Source organism: Gekko japonicus, unplaced genomic scaffold, assembly GCF_001447785.1.
Source record: "Gekko japonicus isolate JY-2015 unplaced genomic scaffold, Gekko_japonicus_V1.1 scaffold131, whole genome shotgun sequence".
Lineage (NCBI taxonomy): Eukaryota > Metazoa > Chordata > Lepidosauria > Squamata > Gekkonidae > Gekko > Gekko japonicus.
The window spans coordinates 2,815,011-2,835,369 of NW_015167061.1; the positions used below are offsets into that span (position 1 = coordinate 2,815,011).

Genomic DNA, 20,359 nt, shown 5'->3' on the forward strand with positions numbered 1-20,359 from the left:
GCCCGCTGTCCGGGCGGGGGGGGGGGGGGGCCGCAGCTGGGAGGAGCCGACGCCTGTCGTCATTCCTTGCTGGCAGCCGGTCCAGCCTGGTGCGCTGCCAGAAACAGGAGCATCTCCCTTGACGAGGACGGAGGGTGCTTGAAGGGCGTGGGGCGGTGGGTCTGATTGGGGGAAAGCTCCCCGCTGTAGTGCCGTGGCCCAGTCCTCTGGCTGCCCGGCAGCCTCCGAGTTTCCTTCAGTGGCAGCCTGGCCGTAGGAAATGAGCGCAGGCGCTCGTCTTCTTCCTCCACAGAGCGAGCCCTTTGCTGGAGTCCCTCCTCACATCAGCCACTGAAGTGAGTCACTTTCCTCTGCAGGGGATTTGGGGGTGAGACCACAGGAGCCAGCATCTCTCTCTGTGTATCCCGCAGGGCTTCCCGGTTGGTTCCCCCCTCTCTGCACTGGGAAGGGGATCCGGACCCACCGTGCCCTGCCCCCCCCCCACTCTACCACGTGCTCCACCTCAGACTTGGGCTGCTCTGGGCAAGCTTGGCGGTGTTCCAGGCCTCAGCCAGCCAGCGAACCTTGGGAGCGTGAACTGGCTGGTGGGGTGCCTCTGAGCAGTTCCGGGGGGCTTGGCGAGTCTGCCCCCCACCCGACTGAAGCGTGGCAGTTCAAGGGGAGCTCACAGTTACCTGCTCCTGCATGGCAGTGCCGGTTCGCCACTCAGAGGGAGCGTACGAAGTTCCCTCTTGTTGATTCAGACGCCTCCATCTGGCCCTTGATGCCAGGGGTTGGACCACTGCCCACCTTCAGAGGGTGGTGGTTGGACCCCCGGCCTCCTGCGGCCAGAGGGGGCGGCACTAAAGCCAGCTGCACAGACCCTGTCGACAGGCCTTGCTAGTGAAGAATTTGTGAGCGGGGCTCAGCAGCTCTTTGCCATTCTGGGGCCTGAGCGGGGACCTGATCCGTAGAAGTAATAGCCCCTGATGAGGCATCTGGACCTTAGACTGCAGGGGAAGTTTACAGTCCAGACCCCGGGTTTCTGCCCATCTGACTCTGGAGAATATTCCAGCTTGTCCAAATGGAGAACCTTAAGCCGCCTTCAGTCTCAGGAGCGAAGGTGAAATATAAATGTAGGAAAGAAGGACCTGTTCCTGGTGCTGCTTGTCCCACAGTAGATGAACTCTCCCAGTGACAGGGATGCCTCTTGGACGTGGACGCCACTTGTTTTTCCTGTCCCAGGGTTTATAAATAGCTCCGCGCCTCAAACAGGCATTCCCTGAGGAGATAGGCTGCCACATCGTTTCCTTGGTTGATGCTGCCCGTGTCCTCGGTAGGGCCAGAGTAGGCGGCACAGGTACCCTGCCAGGTGATCCTTTGGTGGAGGTGGCGGACACCTGAAGACCTCGGCCTTCCCTGCCCACACTGCCCGGGTGAACTACCCTCAGGAACCATCCTGGCATCGGGTGAATGGGCTCTGTTGTTGGTCTTTATGTGCCTTGCGCCCGTGGGGGGCATTGGCGGGCGCCAAAGATAGGGTTGTTCAGTGTTGTTTTTACATTTTGGACTGTATTTACTTGTATTATTATTGGACTGTTGTGACCTGCCCTGAGCCCGCTTGTGGGGAGGGTGGGATATAAACCCAGTGGTAAATAAATAAATAAAATCCAGGAGGAGGCCGGGGGGGTGGGGATTGGCACTTACAGGCCGAAACAGTTCTGCGCCCTCACTGCACATTGGAGCTCCTCAGCCAGGTGGCTTTTGAACTGCTGGGTCACGTGAACCCTTCCACGGATGGGGAGGATGCCCTGGCCCCCGTTCTTCCAGGCAGGTGCACGCTGTGTACCTGGGTCTGTGAAGCCCAGTCTGGGGGATTGTGGGCCGAGACGGGGGGGGGGCTGCTCCCGGAATGGCTGTGGGGACACACCTTGCAGTAACTCCCCAGCCTGACTGGGGTAAACACCACCCCCTGCCTCCTGGCCTTGTAATTCCAGCCCTGCTTTTCCTCCCTGGGCTCCACATGGGCTGAGCTGGTTGGGGCCTGGTCTCCTGGAGCAGCTTCTCTTCTGCTAGCCGTCCCGTGCAGTGGGGAGCCAAAGCCCCTCTGGCTTCTGTGGCTTTCCGGCAGCGTCCCCCTTGTGGCTCCTGCCACAGTCCACCCTTGCCGTGTGCTCGGGACACACCGCCTCCCGGCCTGCAGAGCAAGCGATCCTGCCCCCGATGCATGTGGGAAGGCTCTGCGATGCTGCTGGAGGGTGAGGCCAGGGAGCCTAGCAAAGGGCGGTGCCCCAGCACCCTTTGGCAGGTGCGTCTCTTGGCACAGGGAGGCCCAGCCGAGGTTCCCTGTTGCTCGAGCTCTCAGGCCTCCTCCCGACTCACCTGCTCCCTTCAGAGCAGGCTCAGGGACGGCCTCCCGTACGGGCCCGTTTGCAGCAGGAGCGGGCCAGAGAAGGGGGCTGGGAAGCCGCAGAAGGGGGCTCTGTCGGTGGAGACCCCTCAGACGCTGCGAGCGGAGAAACCACCAGACCAGCAAGAGGGGGAGAAGAGGCAAAGATCGCCCGTCCCCTTTCCACCTGCAGAGCTCCTCTCTCGGATCCAAGTGGATGTTTAGATAAAATGCATTCAGCATCCAAAGTTTGGGCTAGAAAATCAGGCTGTGGTTCAGTTTGCTCAGTCGGTCCTTGTGCTTTCCTTTCCCACCACTCAGAACAACCTGAAGCCATTCCTGTTATTGGCTTTTGTGGGATCTCTTGTGCTCCTGTGGCCAGGGAAGAGCAGACAAGGCTTCCTGTGTGAACGAGGCTTGGGAGAGTTTTTCTCCAGGCAGCTTTTAATCCTGATTAAGCCTCCAGGAAACACCCCCCCCCTTGCATTTCTGCATCAGCAGAACCTGCCTGGGCCTCTTTGTGCATCTCTTTCAGCCAGGGAAGCTTAGAAGTGGGATTTCTGAAACATAACATTCCCGGCCCCAAAGATATCCGGCTGGCCTTGCAATGGCTCGTCTCCTTTCTCCAGGGTCGGGGACAGAGGGTGGCGTTAGGGGAGCAGACGTCCCAGAGGGCCCCCCCCCCGCTGTCCCCGGGGCGCCGATGATGTTGTTTAACATCTACATGCGCGCCCTTGCCCAGATTGCCCGGAGGTTTGGGCTTGGGTGTCATCAATATGCGGATGACACCCAGCTCTATCTGATGTTGGCGGGCTGGCTTAGACTGCGCCGATTGAAATTGAATCCAAGGAAGACGGAGGTCCTGTGCCTGAGTCGTCGGGGCGGGTCGGGGGTAGGGATCCCACTGCCGCCCTTCGGTGGGGCGCCGTTGGTGCCAGCGCCGAGAGTCAGGAGTCTGGGAGTGCTCCTGGATGCCTCCTTAACAATGGAGGCCCAGGTAGCAGCCACTGCCAAGGCGGCAGGCAGCTGGTTCCCTTCCTCGAACGCAGTGACCTGGCAACAGTGATCCAGGCAGTGGTCACCTCGAGATTGGACTACTGCAACGCTCTCTACATGGGGCTGCCCTTGTCCCAGATCCAGAGGCTGCAGCCAGTGCAGAATGCTGCAGCCAGGCTGCCGATGGGTCTCTCTACACAGGACCAAGTCCATCCTGTGCTGAGGACACTGCACTGGCTGCCTATAGCGTACCGGATTCGGTTCAAGGTGCTGGTTTTAACCTTTAAAGCCCTATATGGTCAGGGGCTTGCCTACTTGAGGGACCGCCTTTCCCCACATCTGCCCCAGAGAGCACTGAGGTCAGGGTCGCAACACCGCTTGACCCTCCCTGGTCCGAAAGAAGCCAGGCTGGACATCAGCAGGGCCAGGGGTTTCTCAGTGGCGGCCCCAACCTGGTGGAAGGAGCTCCCGGAGGACACCAGGGCCCTGCGGGACTGGAGCTCTTCCACCGGGCTTTCGATTAGGGGTCGCCACTGAGGGGTGCGCCCTGGAGCATCTCCTGGCCTGAGACCTCGCTGGATGCTACTCCTATCATTGGGTCTGATTTGGATCGTCGCCACCATCTGTCGGTTTTATTTGTGAATTGTTGCTGTTTTTAACTTGGTACTGTATTTATTAATCGTTTTAATCCCTGTATTGTTTACGTTATTTTAACCCTGTTAGCTGCTTTGAGCCAGTGTGCCCGGCAAGGTGGGATACAAATAGAAATAATAAATAAATAAATAAATATGAGCGAGTGCGGTGAGTCTCGGGGCCGCTGGCCCTGGCCAGGTCTCCCCTCCCCTGCACACACAGGCAGAGTTCCCTCTGGCCGGCCAGCGCCTCCGAGCAGGCTGTGTTCCTCTGGGGGGCAGGGTGGACGTGCGCCAGCGTATTATGTGTATCTATTTACGTGGCTTCAGGTTTGCCTTTCTCACTGGGCCTCCAGGTGGGTGGCATAGAGCGAGTCAATCCCATTGACCGGATGGGGGCATTCATTGAACAGCGCAGCAGGATTTGGATGGCAGAAGTCCGGGTCCAACCAGAAATCTAAAAGACAGAACTGACACAATGCAGAGGTATTCCCATGACACATCCAGGTAGTGCAGAAATGACACAGAGGCGGATCCTACTTCCAGCACGCTCCACACAGTAGGGCCGGCCACAGTCCCTTAGCGTTTATCCAAGTAACCTGTAGGGCATTTTGTGCAGTTCAGCTCTACTGCTGTTCACTGGCACCCTTTTCTTCCTCTTGCTCTCAGTTGCAGAGTTACTTTGCAGCGTGCGAAGATGAGACGCCGGCCATCAGAAACCACGACAAAGTCCTGCAGCGCCTCTGTGAGCACATCGACCACGCACTGCTCTACGGGTGAGGAGTGGGGCCCGGAGACGGCGGCGGCTCTCGGTCTGAGCCCCTCCCTGCAGGGGCCTGGAGCTAGTGAGCGAGCGCTGTGGCCCCGCAGGCAAAGGAAGGGTGACAGTCGAAGCCCCCCACACACACACACTGTGGGCCATGGACCAGGCGCTCTCTTGGCCTCTGGGAAGGGTGCTGAGGCTGGTTTCTCCAAGTGGCCCCCGGGGTGGTCTGGGCACAAGCCTAGGGGCAGAGGACTGTTGGAAAGCCACAGAGTGGCGCACGCAAAAGAATCAAGTCCCCTTTGGTCTAGAGGCGGCCACCTTGGATCACGAGAGTCTGCTCCTGCCCTCCATCGAAGGACCAGACCTGTCCTGTTTGGGGGGTGGGGGTGGCGGGGTTTCCTCCCACACTGAGGCAGTCAGAGCCTGGGGGGGGGGGGGGGGCGGGCCCCCGCCCGCCGGGGGGGGAGGCCAGGCCTCTGCCGCCGCCGCAGAGCCTACCTTAATGGGAGCCCACCTTTGCCAGAGGCGCTCTCCTCCCTCATTCCCCTGCTTCCACAGACTTCAAGATCTCCCTTCGGGCTACTGGGTCTTGGTGGTCCACTTCACCCGCAGAGAAGCCATCGAGCAGATCCAGCTGCTGCAGCACGTGGCCACCAACCTGGGACGCAGTAAGCATGCGGGCAGCAGCCCTGTTTCAGGCCGAGGGGGGCCGTGATGTCGGGGGCCGGGCCGCTTCCTGCTGCACTTCCCCTGGCGGACTCTGGGGCTGAGCTGTTCAGAGCATCAAATGCCAAAACAAGCCTCTGGAATTAGGTCTGGGGGCCCCAGCAGGAACCAGCGCAGTGGGTAGAATACCGGGAGTGTACTTTCACCCTGGCATGTCTTAGTCAAAGCTTGGCACAGGGAGCTGTGAGGCAGCACAGGGACCGAGCGGGGCCAGCAACACTCTCTGGGTGGCTCTGTGCCGCCTGGAAGGATTCCGCCATCAGCGGCAGAGAAGTCCAGGAGGACCAGCAGGGACACGGCCTCCTGTATGCGCGTGTGTGTCTGTACACACAGAGTTGAGAAACTTTTTCATCAGCCAAATCTTCCTCTCCAGGATACTGGAAGCTCCCCTGGGCTTAGAGGGAACAAGCTGGGGCAGTGAGGTGGTGAACACTTTGGAAACTTATTTATCATTTCTCTTGTTGAATTTATCTCCTTAGTGGGATCAGGCTCAGGGTGGTGCACGACACAATTGTATAAATAGCAAGTTAAACAACCTAAAACTAAGTAAAACGGTAAAAACGTAATAGTCCAGTTTACCAAGATGGTGCTGAAATCCTAACAGCACTGCTGCCTCGTAGGAAGAGGGCGCGGGGGCGGGGGGGGAATGGGGGTGCCAAGACGGAGCCATCGCTGTCCTCGACCGAACGCCTGGCGGAACACCTTGCACGCCCTGTGGCGCTGTCCTCTGTCCCACAGGGCAAGGACGTTGTTCGGCCGAGGGACCCACCAGGTTGGCCCCAGGGCAGAGGAAGGCCAGGCATCTCTCTTGCCAGGGGCCACCATTGAGTCCTGATCTCCCGAGCATCACGCTCACACAGACTCTCAGACATGTCCACCCTTCGGGCTCCTGTCAACTGCCGGGCATGACCCGGTGGCTCTTCCTCGCCGGCTCTCAGCAGCTCCCTTCACGTCTGGCAGCACTTTAGAGAGCAAAATGATTGCCAAGGGAGGAGTGTCGGAGAGTCCGATCTGCGCGCTGGGGTGGGGTGGGGGGAGGCTTGACTCTCGACAGCGCGTCCTTTGCGCTCTGAGGTCCTCCCAGACGGGACTCCGGCTGTTCCTCTGCAGATCAGCCTGGCCACCCCCTGGAAGGGTCAGCCGCCCTCGGCAGTCCGGGCCTCCTCAAGCCCTCTCCAGCCTCACCAGGCTGGGTTTTTCTTCGGGTTGGTTTCCAAAGTGCTTTCCCCCACCCCACCCCACCCGTGTGTGTCTGGGAATCTCTGCCTTGTCTGCAGACGGTCGTGACCTGCAGAAGCTGCCCCCTTCACTGTTCACGATTGGGAACGATGTTAACACAATTTTTTTTTAAAGCGTCCTGAAGGGTTTTAGGGTTGCATGCCAAGCCAGGCCTGAGTCCCAGAACCTGCGTTCGTTCGGTTCTCTGTCTGGGGGTTTGTGGGAGCGTTGCACAGTGTTGGTCAGGTGTCTTGGCCACCTGGCCTTGGGACAGGGGTAATGGGGCTTTTATGGGCCAGCCACGGCCGAGTCCAGAGAAGCCACCACCCATCGCTCTTGGCATTCAGCAAGATGAAACGATCCGTTCGCCCAGGAGGGGCTCTGGCGGGAGTGGGAGGGACAGGAGTGCCCACCAAGAGCCCCCCCTTTGCCGTCCCCTGCAGGCCGAGCGTGGCTGTACTTGGCCCTCAACGAGAACTCCCTGGAGAGCTACCTGCGCCTGTTCCAGGAGAACTTGAGTCTGCTGCACAAGTACTACGTCAAGTGAGTCCCCTTCCGTGGGTGGCTTTGGCATCCTGCTGTCCAGGGGCTGGGAGAGAGCAGAGAGATGGCTTGGGGGGGGGGAGAGGATGGACCCTTTGGTTTCTGAGGTTGATACCATTCCCATATTCCCAGCATCTTTTCCTCCCATTTGCTTTTCTCGTGTATTTTTCAAAAAGTATGCATGTGGTAATCTTAAAGGCTCACAGGTTGGTTCTGCCATAAACTTCCCTGGCCTAGAACTCCCTTCCCCGTACGTGTATGGAAGGTCTCAACGGCAAAGGGAACATGGCAGTGCAGAAATGCTGGGACAGTCTGTATCCGATTCAGACGTGTTCATGATCAGCACAGGGGCCTTTTGCTGCTGCTGCAGCAGCAGCAGCAGCAGCAGCTGTGATTTGGGGAAGTCACAGTCTGCCTACATCCTGGTGGGTCACCGTGTTGGTCTGAAGCAGCAAAACAAAGTTTGAGTCCGGGGGCACCTTTAAGACCCACACAGTTTGATTCAAGGTATATGCCTCCGTGTGCAAGCCACACTTCTTCAGATACAGTGAAACAGAATTTCCTCAACCATTACATATAGAAAGAGAGGGAGGGTTAGTTACCAGTTAGTGGGGGTGACAACCAGGGCTATTTTGGGGCAGGAACGCACAGGAACGAAGTTCCGGCTGGCTCCCGAGTTGGCCACGCCCAGCAGGAACCCATTAGCATAATAGGTCACACCCAACAGCAGAAAATCATTAGGATTGGCTACATTAGGGGTGGGGTGTGTGGCCTAACATGCAAAGGAGTTCCTGCTACAAAAAAAGCCCTGGTTTGACAACAAAGTAAACAGAATAAGAAGCAAAAAGTGGGTGTGGCTGGACGACCACACTCCTGGTAACATGGGAGTGTGGCCTAATGTGCTAATGAGCTGTGATGTCAGGGGTGTGGCCTAATGTGCTAATGAGCTGTGATGTCAGGGGTGTGGCCTAATGTGCTAATGAGTTTCTGCTGTTGGGTGTGGCCTAGTATGCTAAGGAGTCCCTGCTGGGCTTTTTCTACAAAAAGAGCCCTGGACTGACAACTATTTATTACATTACATTACATTCTACTATTCTATAAGAAACCAGTTGCTGAGTTGCATGTTATTATAACACTCAGAACAATGGAATCCCCAGAACTTAACAGGGATGTTGGTTTCTTATCTCACTACACATGCTAACCTCATTCAGCCCTTACATCTGTATTCTCACCAATCCCCCAGAAGGGCCATTTTATTTTATCTCTTATTTGGAATAACAGATTAGAATAGTAGAGTATAATGTAACGTAATGAATAATTTTTGCCCAAACTAACTGGCAACTAACCCCCCACCCTCTCTTTCTATATGTAATGGTTGAGGAAATTCTGTTTCACTGTATCTGAAGAAGTGTGCTTGCACATGAAGGTTTAAACCAGGAATAAAACTTTGTTGGTCTTAAAGGTGCCTGACTGGACTCCCACCTTTGTTCTATAGTCTGCCTAGTGAGGCTAAGCCAGTTGAGCTCCTGTCGTGGGGTGGAATGCTTTGTCTCAAATGCTGATTTGTTTTTGTGGAACTGCCCAATAAGTTCTAGGTTAGCAGTAGGACACCTTTTGCTTTTGTGGCACAAGCAGACAAGCACAGTTTAGTGTCGTGGTCAGGCACGCGGGTTTGATTCCCCACCCCTCCTCCACATGCATCTGCTGGTGTGACACTGAGTCAGTTACAAGTTCTTTCAGAGCTGTTCTCTCACAGGCAGTCCTCGGAAGAGTGGGGAGGGGAAGGGAAGGGAGATTCTGAGACTCCTTTGGGTAGTGAAGGGTGGGGTATAAATCCAGTCTCTTCTTCTTCTTTTAGGAATTTGTAATTCTGGAAGGTTTGGGGAGGGAACCCCAGAGGTTATGCCAGCACCTGCTAGAAGCCCTGAGGCTCTAGGGGTGGGGTCCCCACACCCGTGAGAGGTTTTCACACCTCTGTGTCCCGCTGCCTGGAGCCACGCCCCATAGTTTCGGGGGGGGAGCATCTCATAACCAGGCCTCCTTTTCAGTCTGACCGTTCAAATCTGAATGCAGGAACTGCTGTATCAGAAGTGTGTTGCTCGGGTACGGCTTTTCCCCATGGAGCTTTCTAGGCTCCGCAGAAGTCCCTGCCTGCAGCCCAGTGTGCTTGCCGCAGCCTGGAGCCTCTCAGGAGTCCGGTTGCAGAGGAGAGGAAGGGGAGCTAGGCGGGGAGCCCGGCCCGGGGACTTTGCCTTACCCAGAGCCTCAGGGCTTGTGAGCAACCGACTTCTCTGTCCGGCAGGAGCGCCCTCGTCTGCAGCCAGGACCATCTGACCCTCTTCCTCACGCTGGTCTCCGGCCTGGAGTTTATCCGGTTTGACTTGGATCTGGTGAGCAGGTTGTCGTCTCTTTCCAGGGGGCGGGGCGGTTTCAGGCCCCCCATCCCCATATGCATTCGTGGGTCCACGTCTGCATTGGGCCTCGCTTATTACTGTTAAATCCTTCTCTCCGGCACTTTCATTTGAAAATTCACAAGATGGTTGGCGGGGATCAAAAACATGACGTCTCGTATTCGGCCATCACCACTATTGACAGCATCGGCGCAAACGCGCAGTGTCATATCGAAGCAGCACAGTAGCCATTTCTCATTGGCCAGTGCAGGAGACATGTGCTCCAGCCTCTTCAGAGACCCGCTGGAGGCGGTGCACAGCATCCCCCCAAAAATCAAACCAGGCAAATGTTAACGTATTCATATTAAACAGACCCATAAAGCCCCCGAGCTTCAAACATGTAGCAGCCTAAACCTTGGAAGCCGCTTGTGATGGTCGCTGTGACTGGCACGCGGGGGCAGAGGGCCCTGGCCCCTAGGGGGCATTCCGGGCACCAGAGAGGCTCCCGTCCATTTTGTGACTGTTGTGGCTCTTTGAATCAAGTGGGTCGATCTTGCCCTTCAGTGGCTCCTCCTCTTCTTTCTTGAGTGCATTTGCAGTGTCACGGAGGGGATCCACGATCGCCAGCGTAATGCTCCCCCCCCACCCCCCCGCCAGACTGATGCGTTCCTCCATCTTTCTCTGCTGCTCCCAGGACGCCCCCTACTTGGACCTGGCCCCCTACATGCCGGACTACTACAAGCCGCAGTACTTGCTGGACTTTGAGGATCGCCTCCCCTGCTCGGTCCACGGCTCGGACAGCCTCTCTCTCAACTCCTTCAATTCCGTCACCTCCACCAACCTGGAGTGGGATGACAGTGCCATCGCCCCCTCTAGTGAGGGTGAGTGGCCGGGGAGGGGCTCAGAGCCCCCGTGCCAGAAGGCCTCAGCCTGACCGGGCTTCTTGCCAGCGGTCTTGGGGTGGGTCGCACGGAGCGTGCGCCGGGGAGTGGCGCCTCCTCGAGTTCTTCTGCACAGAGCCCTGCTCACTGGGCCAGTGGGGATTCCCGAGGGCAGAGGGTGGGCTGCCGCCCCATAGACACGGCTGCTCCCGGGGCAGGAGAAGAGCCAAATGTGGTAGGCAGATTCCAGCCCCAAGGCCAGCAGGTGTCGTGTGGGTGCGGGATAAGGGGAATGCCCCGAGGCCAGCAGGTGTCCCGGGGTGAGGGTCACGCCGGCACGTGTCGGTGGCGTTGCTTGGCGGGGCACCGTGGGGGTGGGCTGTCGGCCTGCTTCCCACTCCCTCCCCAGCCACGAGGCGCTTAGTTCCCATTGCGTTCCGATGGGCGTTTGCAGGCCATTTGCCTCTGAGGGGATGTGCCGGCAGCCGCCGCCCTTCTCGCCTGCCAGGAGCCCTGAGCTGCGCAAGCCAGGCCGGAGAGTGGCGCTGAAGGCATGCAGGGCTGGGAGGGTCCCTGGCTGCAGGGAGCAGCCGGGTACGGAAGGTGCCCGTGCCCGGCCGTGGGGAGGCCTCTGGCTGTCTTCGGACGGCCCCGCCTGCTCTCCTTGGCTCGCCCTGAGGCCTTGTGGGGGTGGAGGGAGGGTCGGCTGGCAGCGGCCGTGCAGGTCTCCCCTCCTCCTCCTCCCCCTCCTCCTCCTCCCGGCGAGCCTTCCCAGTGAACCGCTGTGTGCTGCTGGCCGAGGCCCCCTCCCTGCAGCTCTCCTTTCTAATCTGTGGTTTTGTCCCCCACTTTGTAGATTATGATTTTGGAGATGTCTTTCCCGCAGTGCCATCATCCCTGCCCACCGCAGCCTGGGAAGGTGGGACGATCGTGCCCCTTGTCTGTAGCCGCGCTCTCGGGGCCGCTCTTGTTTCTGCACCCAAGCTTGCTGCATGCTCTGCCGTTGGTTTCCTAACACCATGTGGGGCCTGCAGGAACCAAGAGCTTGAGAGGGTGGCCGGTGGCTCCCCCTGTTGTGGGTTCTGGCGCGGTCCGTAGAGTGCGGGCTCTTCCATGTGTGCGGGTCTCAGCCTCTCCCCGTGGCCTCTGGTTTCTCTCTGCCACTCACCCCGCAGTTCTGATCTGAGCATCTAACCTCCTCGCCCCCTGTGACTTGGCCCGTCCTGGCATGAGATGCGCCGTCATTGCTCTGGTCCTTCAAACTAACAAGCCTCCCGAATCGGTCTTCGGTGCCAACGAGGAGGGCGACTAACGGTGCTTCCTGTTCCGAAAGTGCATTGGGGAGGAACGGGAGGAAGCTGCCTTCTTGTCCGGTTGGTCTCTCACGAGGAGCCCTTTCCCCAAGAGCCCCTCCTCCGACGTGGAGCCCCCCTCCCTCTGCTGCCCACGAGGCCGGTGTGGGCAGCAGACGAGCCACAGGCGGTCACCAGCACTCCGGCTGCCCGTCTCCTGGTGCCTAAAGTAAGCCTCTAGTCCTCAAGAATGGAAACCGGAGGACAGGGTGGCAGAAAGAGCTCCCTATAGGGCAGTGGACAGAACAGGGGATTGGCTTACGGCTGCCTCCTGGCAGGTTCCCCCCAAATTAAAAATCCCCCCCCCCCCCGAAAAAGGAGGTCCACGTTCCGAGGCTGACTGCCGCTTTCCGCCCTGGAAGGGAGCCGTTTGGTAAGGATACTGTCGAGTCGGCGGAAGGGGGCTGCAGAGGGCCTCCCGGGTCCTCCGGAATCAGAGCGGAGGGATGTGGGTCCACCTGGGCTTAGGCCGGCCAGTCAGTCAGTCAGTCCGGGTCCCGCCCTCTGCTGCTGCTGGGCCCCTGGTGCTCGGGGGGAGCAGAGGGGGGGTCTCAGCCCTGACTTTGACAGAGTCGTCCTTGGAAAAGGAGCTCTTGTGCTGGCTGGTGTTGGCGTCACGTGGACACAGGCAGCCCCCTTCTTCCGAGTCCGACCCCGGGGCCATCGTGGTCACTCTTGCCTCCCGCCAGGACCGCTCAGGCGGAGGATGGGCTTCCACGTCCCCGCCTGCCTCCTCCGTTGAGCTGGAGGTGCCGCCGGGGGTCCAGCCGGGGACTTCCTGCATGCCGGGCAGATGCTCTCTCGCGGAGCCACGGCCCCTCCTGCCTCCTTTGGCTTTGGGCCAAGGGGGGACACCTCCATGAGACAGCTGGAGACCAGTTCCCGGCTGGCCTGGCTCCCGGGCGGGCGGGCAGCTCCCCAGAGAGGCCCACTGAGGATGGCCGGTGCCCTCTCAAGGCTTGGGCAGCAGCCCTAGGGAAGCCGTGGCAGGTTAGGTGTGCTTCAGGCCACGTGGCATATCGGTCGCTCTGCGCCAGGCCTCTGCCTGCGGGGAGCCCCAAAGAGCAGCCAGCCGCTGGGTCTGCCCCGGCACTGGCGTCCAGCTGGGAGGCCTCCCGCGCCGGTGTTCTGCTGCTGCCAGCCACTGACCAGAGGGGTGGGGTGGGGGCTCTTCTTTCTCTTCCCCAGACGGAGACCTCACAGACACCCTCAGCGGCCCCCCCAAGAGCCCGACGCAGCGCTACAACCCCTTCAACAAGAAGGCGGAAGCGCCGTCCTCTGCGGAGACCACCCCGGTGCACCACCTTGCCTCCCAGGAGAGGGCGGGCCCCGTGACGGAGGGCGCAGACCAGTCCGGGAGTTGCCCTGAGCTGGAGGTCATCAGGTCAGTGTGGGGGCGGTGGCGGGGGGGGTGCGTCTTGGTGCCGGATCAGCGGCCCCGCTGGCCGGGTGCTATCTGCTCCCTGCAGCTTCTGGCAGTGGCTGGCCTGTTCTAGCTTCCCTCGTGGGACGAGGCTCTTTGTGCTTCCTGCGCGGGGGGGGGGGAGGCTGGCCCATCCCACTCTGACAAAAGAGTTTCGGAGACCCAACGTGTTCTCGCTCAGAGCCCACTGCAGATGGCGTTCGATCCGCTAGAGCGGCCAGCGGCTGCACATGGGGTCCTCTGCGTGCGCAGCAAGCCCCCCGCCACTGAACTATATGGCAGGAGGAGCAGAAAAACACTCTGGTGGAAGGAGATGATGTCGGCAGCACCCCTCTGGAGGGGGCAGGGCACTGAAACCAGGGCGAGGCGGTGGGTGGGTGGGGGTGGCGAAGCCGCCCTTGAGGAGTGCTCCGGAGCCCAGAGAGGGGCAGCGTCTCTGTTCTTTTGCATTTGGGAGGAAGTGCTTGCCGGATGTCCTGGAATGTCCCCCGCCCCAGCAGCACTCCTCCTCCTCCTCCTCCTTGCAGGCTGGCGAAAAAGAAGAAGGCCGGGAAGAAGAAGAAGGGCGGCAGGGCGGAGGAGGCTGCAGCGGTGGCAAACGTGGCCCCCCCTGCTGCTGCCGCCGCAGACCCAGCTGGGGGGGCTCCGGGTGCCGGCGGGGAAGGCGGAGGGAGCCTGGTCCCGGAGGAGCCCCCCGCGCTCGGCCAGCTGGGGCTGCGCATCCCTGAACTGAAGGACACGTCGATGGAGCAGGTGGGGCAGCCGCTCAGCCATGTGATCGACACGCTGGACCGGCAGCTGGACCCCCGGGGGTGGGGCTGCTCCCTCGAGCCCCCCGACCAGTCCTTTCGGACCGAGGCCCCAGAGGGGGCCCTCGCGGAGGGGCCCCCCTCTGGTGGCTTTCGCCAGGGGGTGCCGTCCCCCATGGTCTTCTACCACTTTGCCGGCGAGGGTCCAGACGCTCTTGCGCCAGGTGGTGGCCACCATGACTCTTCAAGGGATGGCCAACCGCCGCCTGTCCCTGGTGGCCCTGCGGCTGCTGGACCGGAGGAGGAGGAGGGAGGAGGAGGAGGTGGCAGCGGCAAGGGGGAGACTCTTGGGCCAGTGACGGACTCGCAGCAGGAGGAGGAGGAGGTGGCGGCTGCCAGCATGGAGGCCCTCGGCCGCCTCGAGGAGGAGGAGGAGAAGGCCAGCCCCTCGCCCAGCAGTGCGGAGGAGGACTCCGGGGTGGAGGAGGGGCAGGGCAGCCCTTCGGAAGCAGCCCACCCCTCAGAATTCAGGTGGGTGGCCACGTGGTGTCCTTCCCTCTGGCAAAAGAGGGCTGCAGCCACCAAGGATCGGCTCCAGGGCAGGTGTACCTAACTCGGCTTGCGCAGCTGGGGACAATGGGGGAGCGGGCGGCTTCTTCTGTGGGGCTTCTCCCCGACAGAAGAAGGAGAGAGGGATTGGACTTATACCCCATGGCCCTTCACTACCCGAAGGAGTCTCAGAGCAGCTGACAAACTCCTTTCCCTTCCGCTCCCCACCTACCTGTGTGAGGTAGGTGGGGTGAGAGAGCTCTCCCAAGAACCACTCCTGAGAGAACAGCTCTGAAGGAACTTGTGACTGGCCCAAGGTCACACCAGCAGCTGCATGTGGAGGCAGAGTGGGGAATCAAACCCAGTAGCTTTCCCAGGACAGAGTCCGCGCACTGAGCCACGACACTCAAACTGGCTCTCACGAGAGAGGTGAATGGCTGCCCTTCAGTCCTCTGCAATCCTCCCGTGGTAACCCTGCAATAAGCGATAGACTACAGCAAGGTATAAAAACACTGAAACCGAACAACTGGCCAGAAGCTCAAGGCAAGACGATTGGAGTGGCAGTTAAATGGCGTAATAAATGATTCTCTCAAGTGACAGAGCCAAGGCAAGGTCTGGGATGTAAACGGAAGAGCTAGCCATCTCTGACAGCCCGGCCAAACAGAAGTGCCTTCACCTGTCAAGCGGGGGGGGGGGGGGGGTTAGCACCAGGTGATGAATTCCAGGAGGTTTCCTCTGTAGTCAAGGGGCCACAACAGAGAAGGCACTGTCTGTAGGGGCCATCCAACCTTTGAAAACAGGCACACGGAGAGTGGGGTTTCTGGCAAAGATTGCAACTGTCAGGCAGGTTTGTGTGGGCATAGGTAGACACCCTCTGGTAGTTGGTCGAGGTCCTCTCTTGGTGTGCTAACTGGATCCCTCCGCTGCCCCCTAGACATTGGGGGAGGCTTTTGTGTCTTCATCCTCCCCTCCCCTAATCTCTTCTGCTTTCCGCTCTCTCTTCCTCTCTGCGCAGGGTAGACAATAACCACTTGTTGCTGCTGATGATCCACGTCTTCCGAGAGAATGAGGAGCAGCTGCTGCGGGTACGTCTGGGCACCTCTGTCTCCTCTCCTCCCCCGGTTCGTTTGGGACGTTCCTCACCAGTGTCCCGTTTTGTGCTTTGCTGGAGGAGAAAATCCAATGGCAGTGGAGTGGGTGGGGGTGGGAACCGTCCATCCCCGGGGTGAAGCTGCCCGTTGGCACCCGAGGGGTCGCGTGGCCGTGTTCCCCAGGCTCCCTGCCTGCCCACGCAGCTTGGCTCAGCCGCTCTGCTTTCCTCCTGCAGATGATCCGCATGAGCACGGGGCACATGGAGGGCAACCTGCAGCTGGTCTACGTGCTGCTGACGGACTGCTACATCTACCTCCTCCGCAAAGGTAGGCTGTGGTGCCAGGCCTGCCCCGGGCGAGAGTGGGGTGGAACTGTTCATTTAGCTAGACGATGATCACGCGTTGAAGCGGGAAAGAGCGGGCATAAATTTGCCGTTTTTTCTGTATAATCATGTTGATGTGATAAGCAGATTGCATGTCTCTGCATGGGATGCTAAGAAGGTATCAGGTGAGATTTCTGCTCATGTGTGGGACTTGATATAAAAACTCCTAAAAGATACCCTGAAATCTGGTATGCTTTTAATTTTTGTCATTCAAATATGGTTGAGAAATGCTAGGAGATTTCATTTTATCGACACTTGTTTTTGGAGCAGCTATAGGTTTAATTTTCACAAGTATGTATTTTCTGACTTCTTGTCTAATAAAGAGAATTGTTTCTTTTTTCAATAAAATACAGTTTATTCTCTGACAGTTTTTTGCCTGGTTTGCCAGTAAGAGCTCAGAGAACAGAACTCACAATTAATTCATTGGAATTATCAAACAACCCAGAGACATCAAGGGCCAAATTCTTAGAAGACTCCGTGCTCCAGGTTCTCTCCTTGGATACGAGAGCACTTTATAGAATCACAGAACTGAGAATCTGAGAGCTGGGAGGGGCCCTGCAGGCCATCCAGTCCCCCACCCCCTGCTCAATGCAGGACCAGCCGAGAGCATCCCTGACGAGTGTTTGTCCAGCCACTGCTTGAAGACTGCCAGAGAGGGGGAGCTCACCACCTCCCCAGGCAGCTGATTCCACTGTGGCACAGCTCTTGACTGTAAAAAAGTTTTTCCTAAGATCCAGCCAGTACCTTCCCACCCTTCCTTTAAACCCATGATTGCGAGTCCTCTTCTCGGCTGCCCACAGGAACAGCTCCCTGCCCTCCTCCTCTAAGTGACAGCCCTTCAGATACTTCAAGAGAGCAATCTTGTCTCCCCCCTCAGCCTCCTCTTCTCCAGACTGAACATCCCCAAGAAGTCCTTCAGCCTTTCCTCCTAGGGCTTCTTGGTCTCCAGGCCCCCAATCATCCTTGTTGCTCTTCTCTGCACATGCTCCCTTCTGTCCACATCCTTTTTGAAGTGAGGCCTCCAGAACTGCACACAAGACTCCAGGTGCGGCCTGACCAATGCAGTGTCCACTGGGACTATGACATCTTGCAATCTGGATGTTATGCCTCTGTTGATGTACCCCAGGATCACGTTAGGCTTTTTTTGTCGTTGCATCACACTGGCTGCTCATATTTAACTTGTGGTCCACCCATACCCCAAGATCTTGTTCACACACACACACACACAGTTACCCAGTAGTGTATCCCCCACCCAGTATGCGTGTTCCTCGTTGTTACCCAGATGAGGAACTCAGCACAAATTGCATCTTGCTCACATCCTCCCACTTATCCAGTGTGTTCAGATCTCATTGAACTCTACATCCTCTGGTGTGTTTGCTGCTGCTCCCCAATTTGGTGTCATCTGCACATTTAATGAGTAGCCCCTCCACACCCTCATCCAGATCATTCATAAAAATATTGAAAAGTACTGGGCCCAGAGCCGAGCCCTGTCAGGCACCCCACTGGACACCTCCCTCCATTCCAATGAAACGCCAGTGGCAACTCCTCTCTGAGTGGGGTTCCGCAGCCAGCTCCCTGCCCACCTCACTGTCCTAGAGTCCAGTCCACAGTCCTCTAGTTTACCCATCAGAACATCGCGGGGAACCCTGTCTGAAGCTTTACTGGAATCCATGTGAACTGCATCAGCAGCATCCCCTCGAATGCGCGTTGCAGGCTGGCCCAGAGTGTTCTGTCTGCATGTTGTCCTCTCAAGGCCCAGCGCCAACCTGGCAAGGCAGGCTGCTCCAAAGGGTGTTTGTCCAGCCCAGCTCCACGTCTGCCCCCTGCCAGGCAGCTTCCGAGCGGAGACGTTTTGCGCGGTTTCAGTGGCGCTCTCTGAGATTCTGGCCGGATCTGACTGGAAGGAGTCATTTTAGGCGGGACACCCGGCAATTTCTGCTGCCTCAGTTGTTGTGGCCCCTGAGATCAGAAATGCCCCCCCCCCCCCCCCCACGCAAGCCCGGGATTGCCCTCCTGCCTGCCGCTCCTTTGGGCCAGGGAGCGCTTCTGCAGCCTGCGCCCCACAGGGCCGGGTGTCGTGGCTGTGCGGCCTCCCGGGCTCCTCGAGGGACGGGGAGTTCCGTTGAGGTTTCGGACTCGGCCCGTCACTGTGCGTGAGGATGGGGAAGCTGTGCGGGGCTCTCACGCTCCCTCCCTCTCCTGCCAGGAGCCGCTGAGAAGCCGTACATGGTGGAGGAGGCGCTCTCCTACAGTGAGCTGGACTACATCTCAGTGAGTGGGGGCGGGGGCGGCAGGGGGCTCCAGCGTGCACGGGGGGCTTCTGGGCTGGGCTCTGGGAGCCAAGTGGGGTGGGGGGCAGGGGGGAAAGGGCTGAGCACAAGGGGTTGGGGAGGGGCCCCTGCCTGGCGTGCAGAAGGTCTCAGGCTCAGTCCCCGGGATGTGAAAGTCCTCCGCCTAAGACCCTGGAGAGTTGCTGCCAGTCTGAGCCGACAAGACTGACCCGGGTGGATCGAAGTTCTGTGTGGGGAGGAGGCTGCCGCCCGTGTGTGTGCGTGTGTGTTCATGTGGTCTGCTTTCCTGGCAGGTGGGCCTGGACCAGCAGACCGTGACGCTGGTCTGCACCAACCGTCGGAAGCAGTTCCTGCTGGACTCCGCCGATGCTGCCCTGACAGAGTGAGCGAGCGGGGGCGGGGTGGGGCCCCTGCAGCGCAGCTGTCCTTCCGGGCACTGGCCTCCTGGCAGGGCTTGGGAGCCATGGGCTCCCCGTCTGGGCTGCCTCTCTGTAGCGTGGGAAGGAGCGCTGCTTAGTAGAGCTCTGGGGTTTGGGGCAGCTGAGCAGGAGTGTGGGCTGTCCCGTGGTCGGAGGAGCCCTGGAAAGGCCACCGTGGTTACTGCAGCGGGGGGAGCCTCGGTCGCCGTTCAGGCCAGGGCCCCCCGTGGCCTCTCCGGCAGCCTCGTCCCGTGTCACGGCAGCTCCTAGTAAGACCCAGAAGTTTGTGGGCTTCAGGCGTGGTCCTCCGTTCTAACGGCGAAATGGGACCCTGCAGGCCCTTAAACAGTGTGATGGAGCGCAATGCCGGAACCAGGCAATGAATAAAGCTGGCATGATATATACAGGGACCACGGTCCGAAATTCCACCGGCATTCACTGCTCACTGCCTCATTCACAGCCTGGAAAGGCCCTCTGCACAGTTCTCTCTTACCCCGTCTGGGATGCGAGAGGAGGGTGGGAGAGGGGGCTCTGCTGACGGCTCTCTGGCAAGGCGGGACACAAATGGGAAATAATAAATAAATGAACAAACGATCAGGCCGGCCGTTCCGCCTTGGGGGGCTTTGCAGTTGGCTTTGACTTGGTTCTGAGCTGGGGCCCTTTCTGCTTGAGTCTCCGGGGTGTTCTCCGCCCCCTGATTCTCGGCTCTCCTCCCGGCCAGGTTTTTCCTGATGTCTCTGAAGTCAGCGATGATCAAAGGGTGCCGGGAGCCGCCCTACCCGAGCATCCTGACCGATGCCACCATGGAGAAGCTGGCGCTGGCCAAGTTTGTGGCTCAGGAGTCCAAGCGGGAGGTGAGGGGCCCTGCAGGCTGCATCTCTGGGTTCGCCTGGGGGCCCGCCCCTTGAGGACAGGCCTTCCCAGCCCCAGGCCCCCAAGCGCCCTTCATAGGTGGGGGTGGACTGGGATCTGCATCTGCAGCCCTCGGGGGAGGGGGGGTGGACCGTGGCTGCCTGGCCTGGAATCCGGGAAGGCCTGGGTGTGCCCGCTTCATTCAAGGGAGGAGGGCCAGAACGGCTGCTTGGTGCGAGGTCTCTGCCTGGGGCTGCCCCCAGGTGTAGGTGACAGCCCTGTCCCTCCCGAAGAAGAAGAGGAGGAGGAGGAGCCCCAGCTCAGTCGCCGCCCCGGGGGCTTCCTGCTCCCCCTGTGCCCTCAGCCCTGCCAAGGCCCGTGCCCCCACGCGAGGGCTTCCTGGGCACCAAGAACAGGGGTCAAAATGGGCACCGTGGGCTCTGCTGAGTGCTGGCCCTGCTGACGCCGCGGCTGGGCGGGGCCTCTTGCAGACCTCCGAGGTGACGGTGCGATTCTACGGCCTCGTGCACTGGGAGGACCCCCTGGACGAGACGCTGGGCCCCAGCCCCCCGCACTTCTCCCTGGCCGAGAGCTCTGCCACAAAGGAGGGCATGCTGGACTACAAGGCGGGCACCAACTACCTGGGCAAGGAGCTTTGGAAGCCCTGCTTCGTGGTGCTCAGGTGAGAGGCCGCGGGGTCGGAGGGCAAGGACCGGCGGGGGGGGGAGGG

General features: G+C 59.4%; 1 protein-coding gene across 1 annotated transcript in view; it reads left to right on the forward strand.

Moving 5' to 3' along the window:
- The first annotated feature begins 2,206 nt into the window (after positions 1–2,206).
- The window catches only part of PLEKHM2 (pleckstrin homology and RUN domain containing M2), a 20,440-nt gene continuing 2,287 nt past the window's right edge, over positions 2,207–20,359 (forward strand). The window contains exons 1-15 of the mRNA XM_015412575.1: positions 2,207–2,587; positions 4,666–4,772; positions 5,321–5,430; positions 7,150–7,249; positions 9,552–9,639; positions 10,334–10,520; positions 11,377–11,439; positions 13,061–13,256; positions 13,823–14,575; positions 15,609–15,678; positions 15,921–16,011; positions 18,274–18,338; positions 18,652–18,740; positions 19,499–19,631; positions 20,121–20,311. Of these exons, the coding sequence (XP_015268061.1) occupies positions 2,207–2,587; positions 4,666–4,772; positions 5,321–5,430; positions 7,150–7,249; positions 9,552–9,639; positions 10,334–10,520; positions 11,377–11,439; positions 13,061–13,256; positions 13,823–14,575; positions 15,609–15,678; positions 15,921–16,011; positions 18,274–18,338; positions 18,652–18,740; positions 19,499–19,631; positions 20,121–20,311 (2,624 nt within the window). The remainder of the gene's footprint in view (positions 2,588–4,665; positions 4,773–5,320; positions 5,431–7,149; positions 7,250–9,551; positions 9,640–10,333; positions 10,521–11,376; positions 11,440–13,060; positions 13,257–13,822; positions 14,576–15,608; positions 15,679–15,920; positions 16,012–18,273; positions 18,339–18,651; positions 18,741–19,498; positions 19,632–20,120; positions 20,312–20,359) is intronic.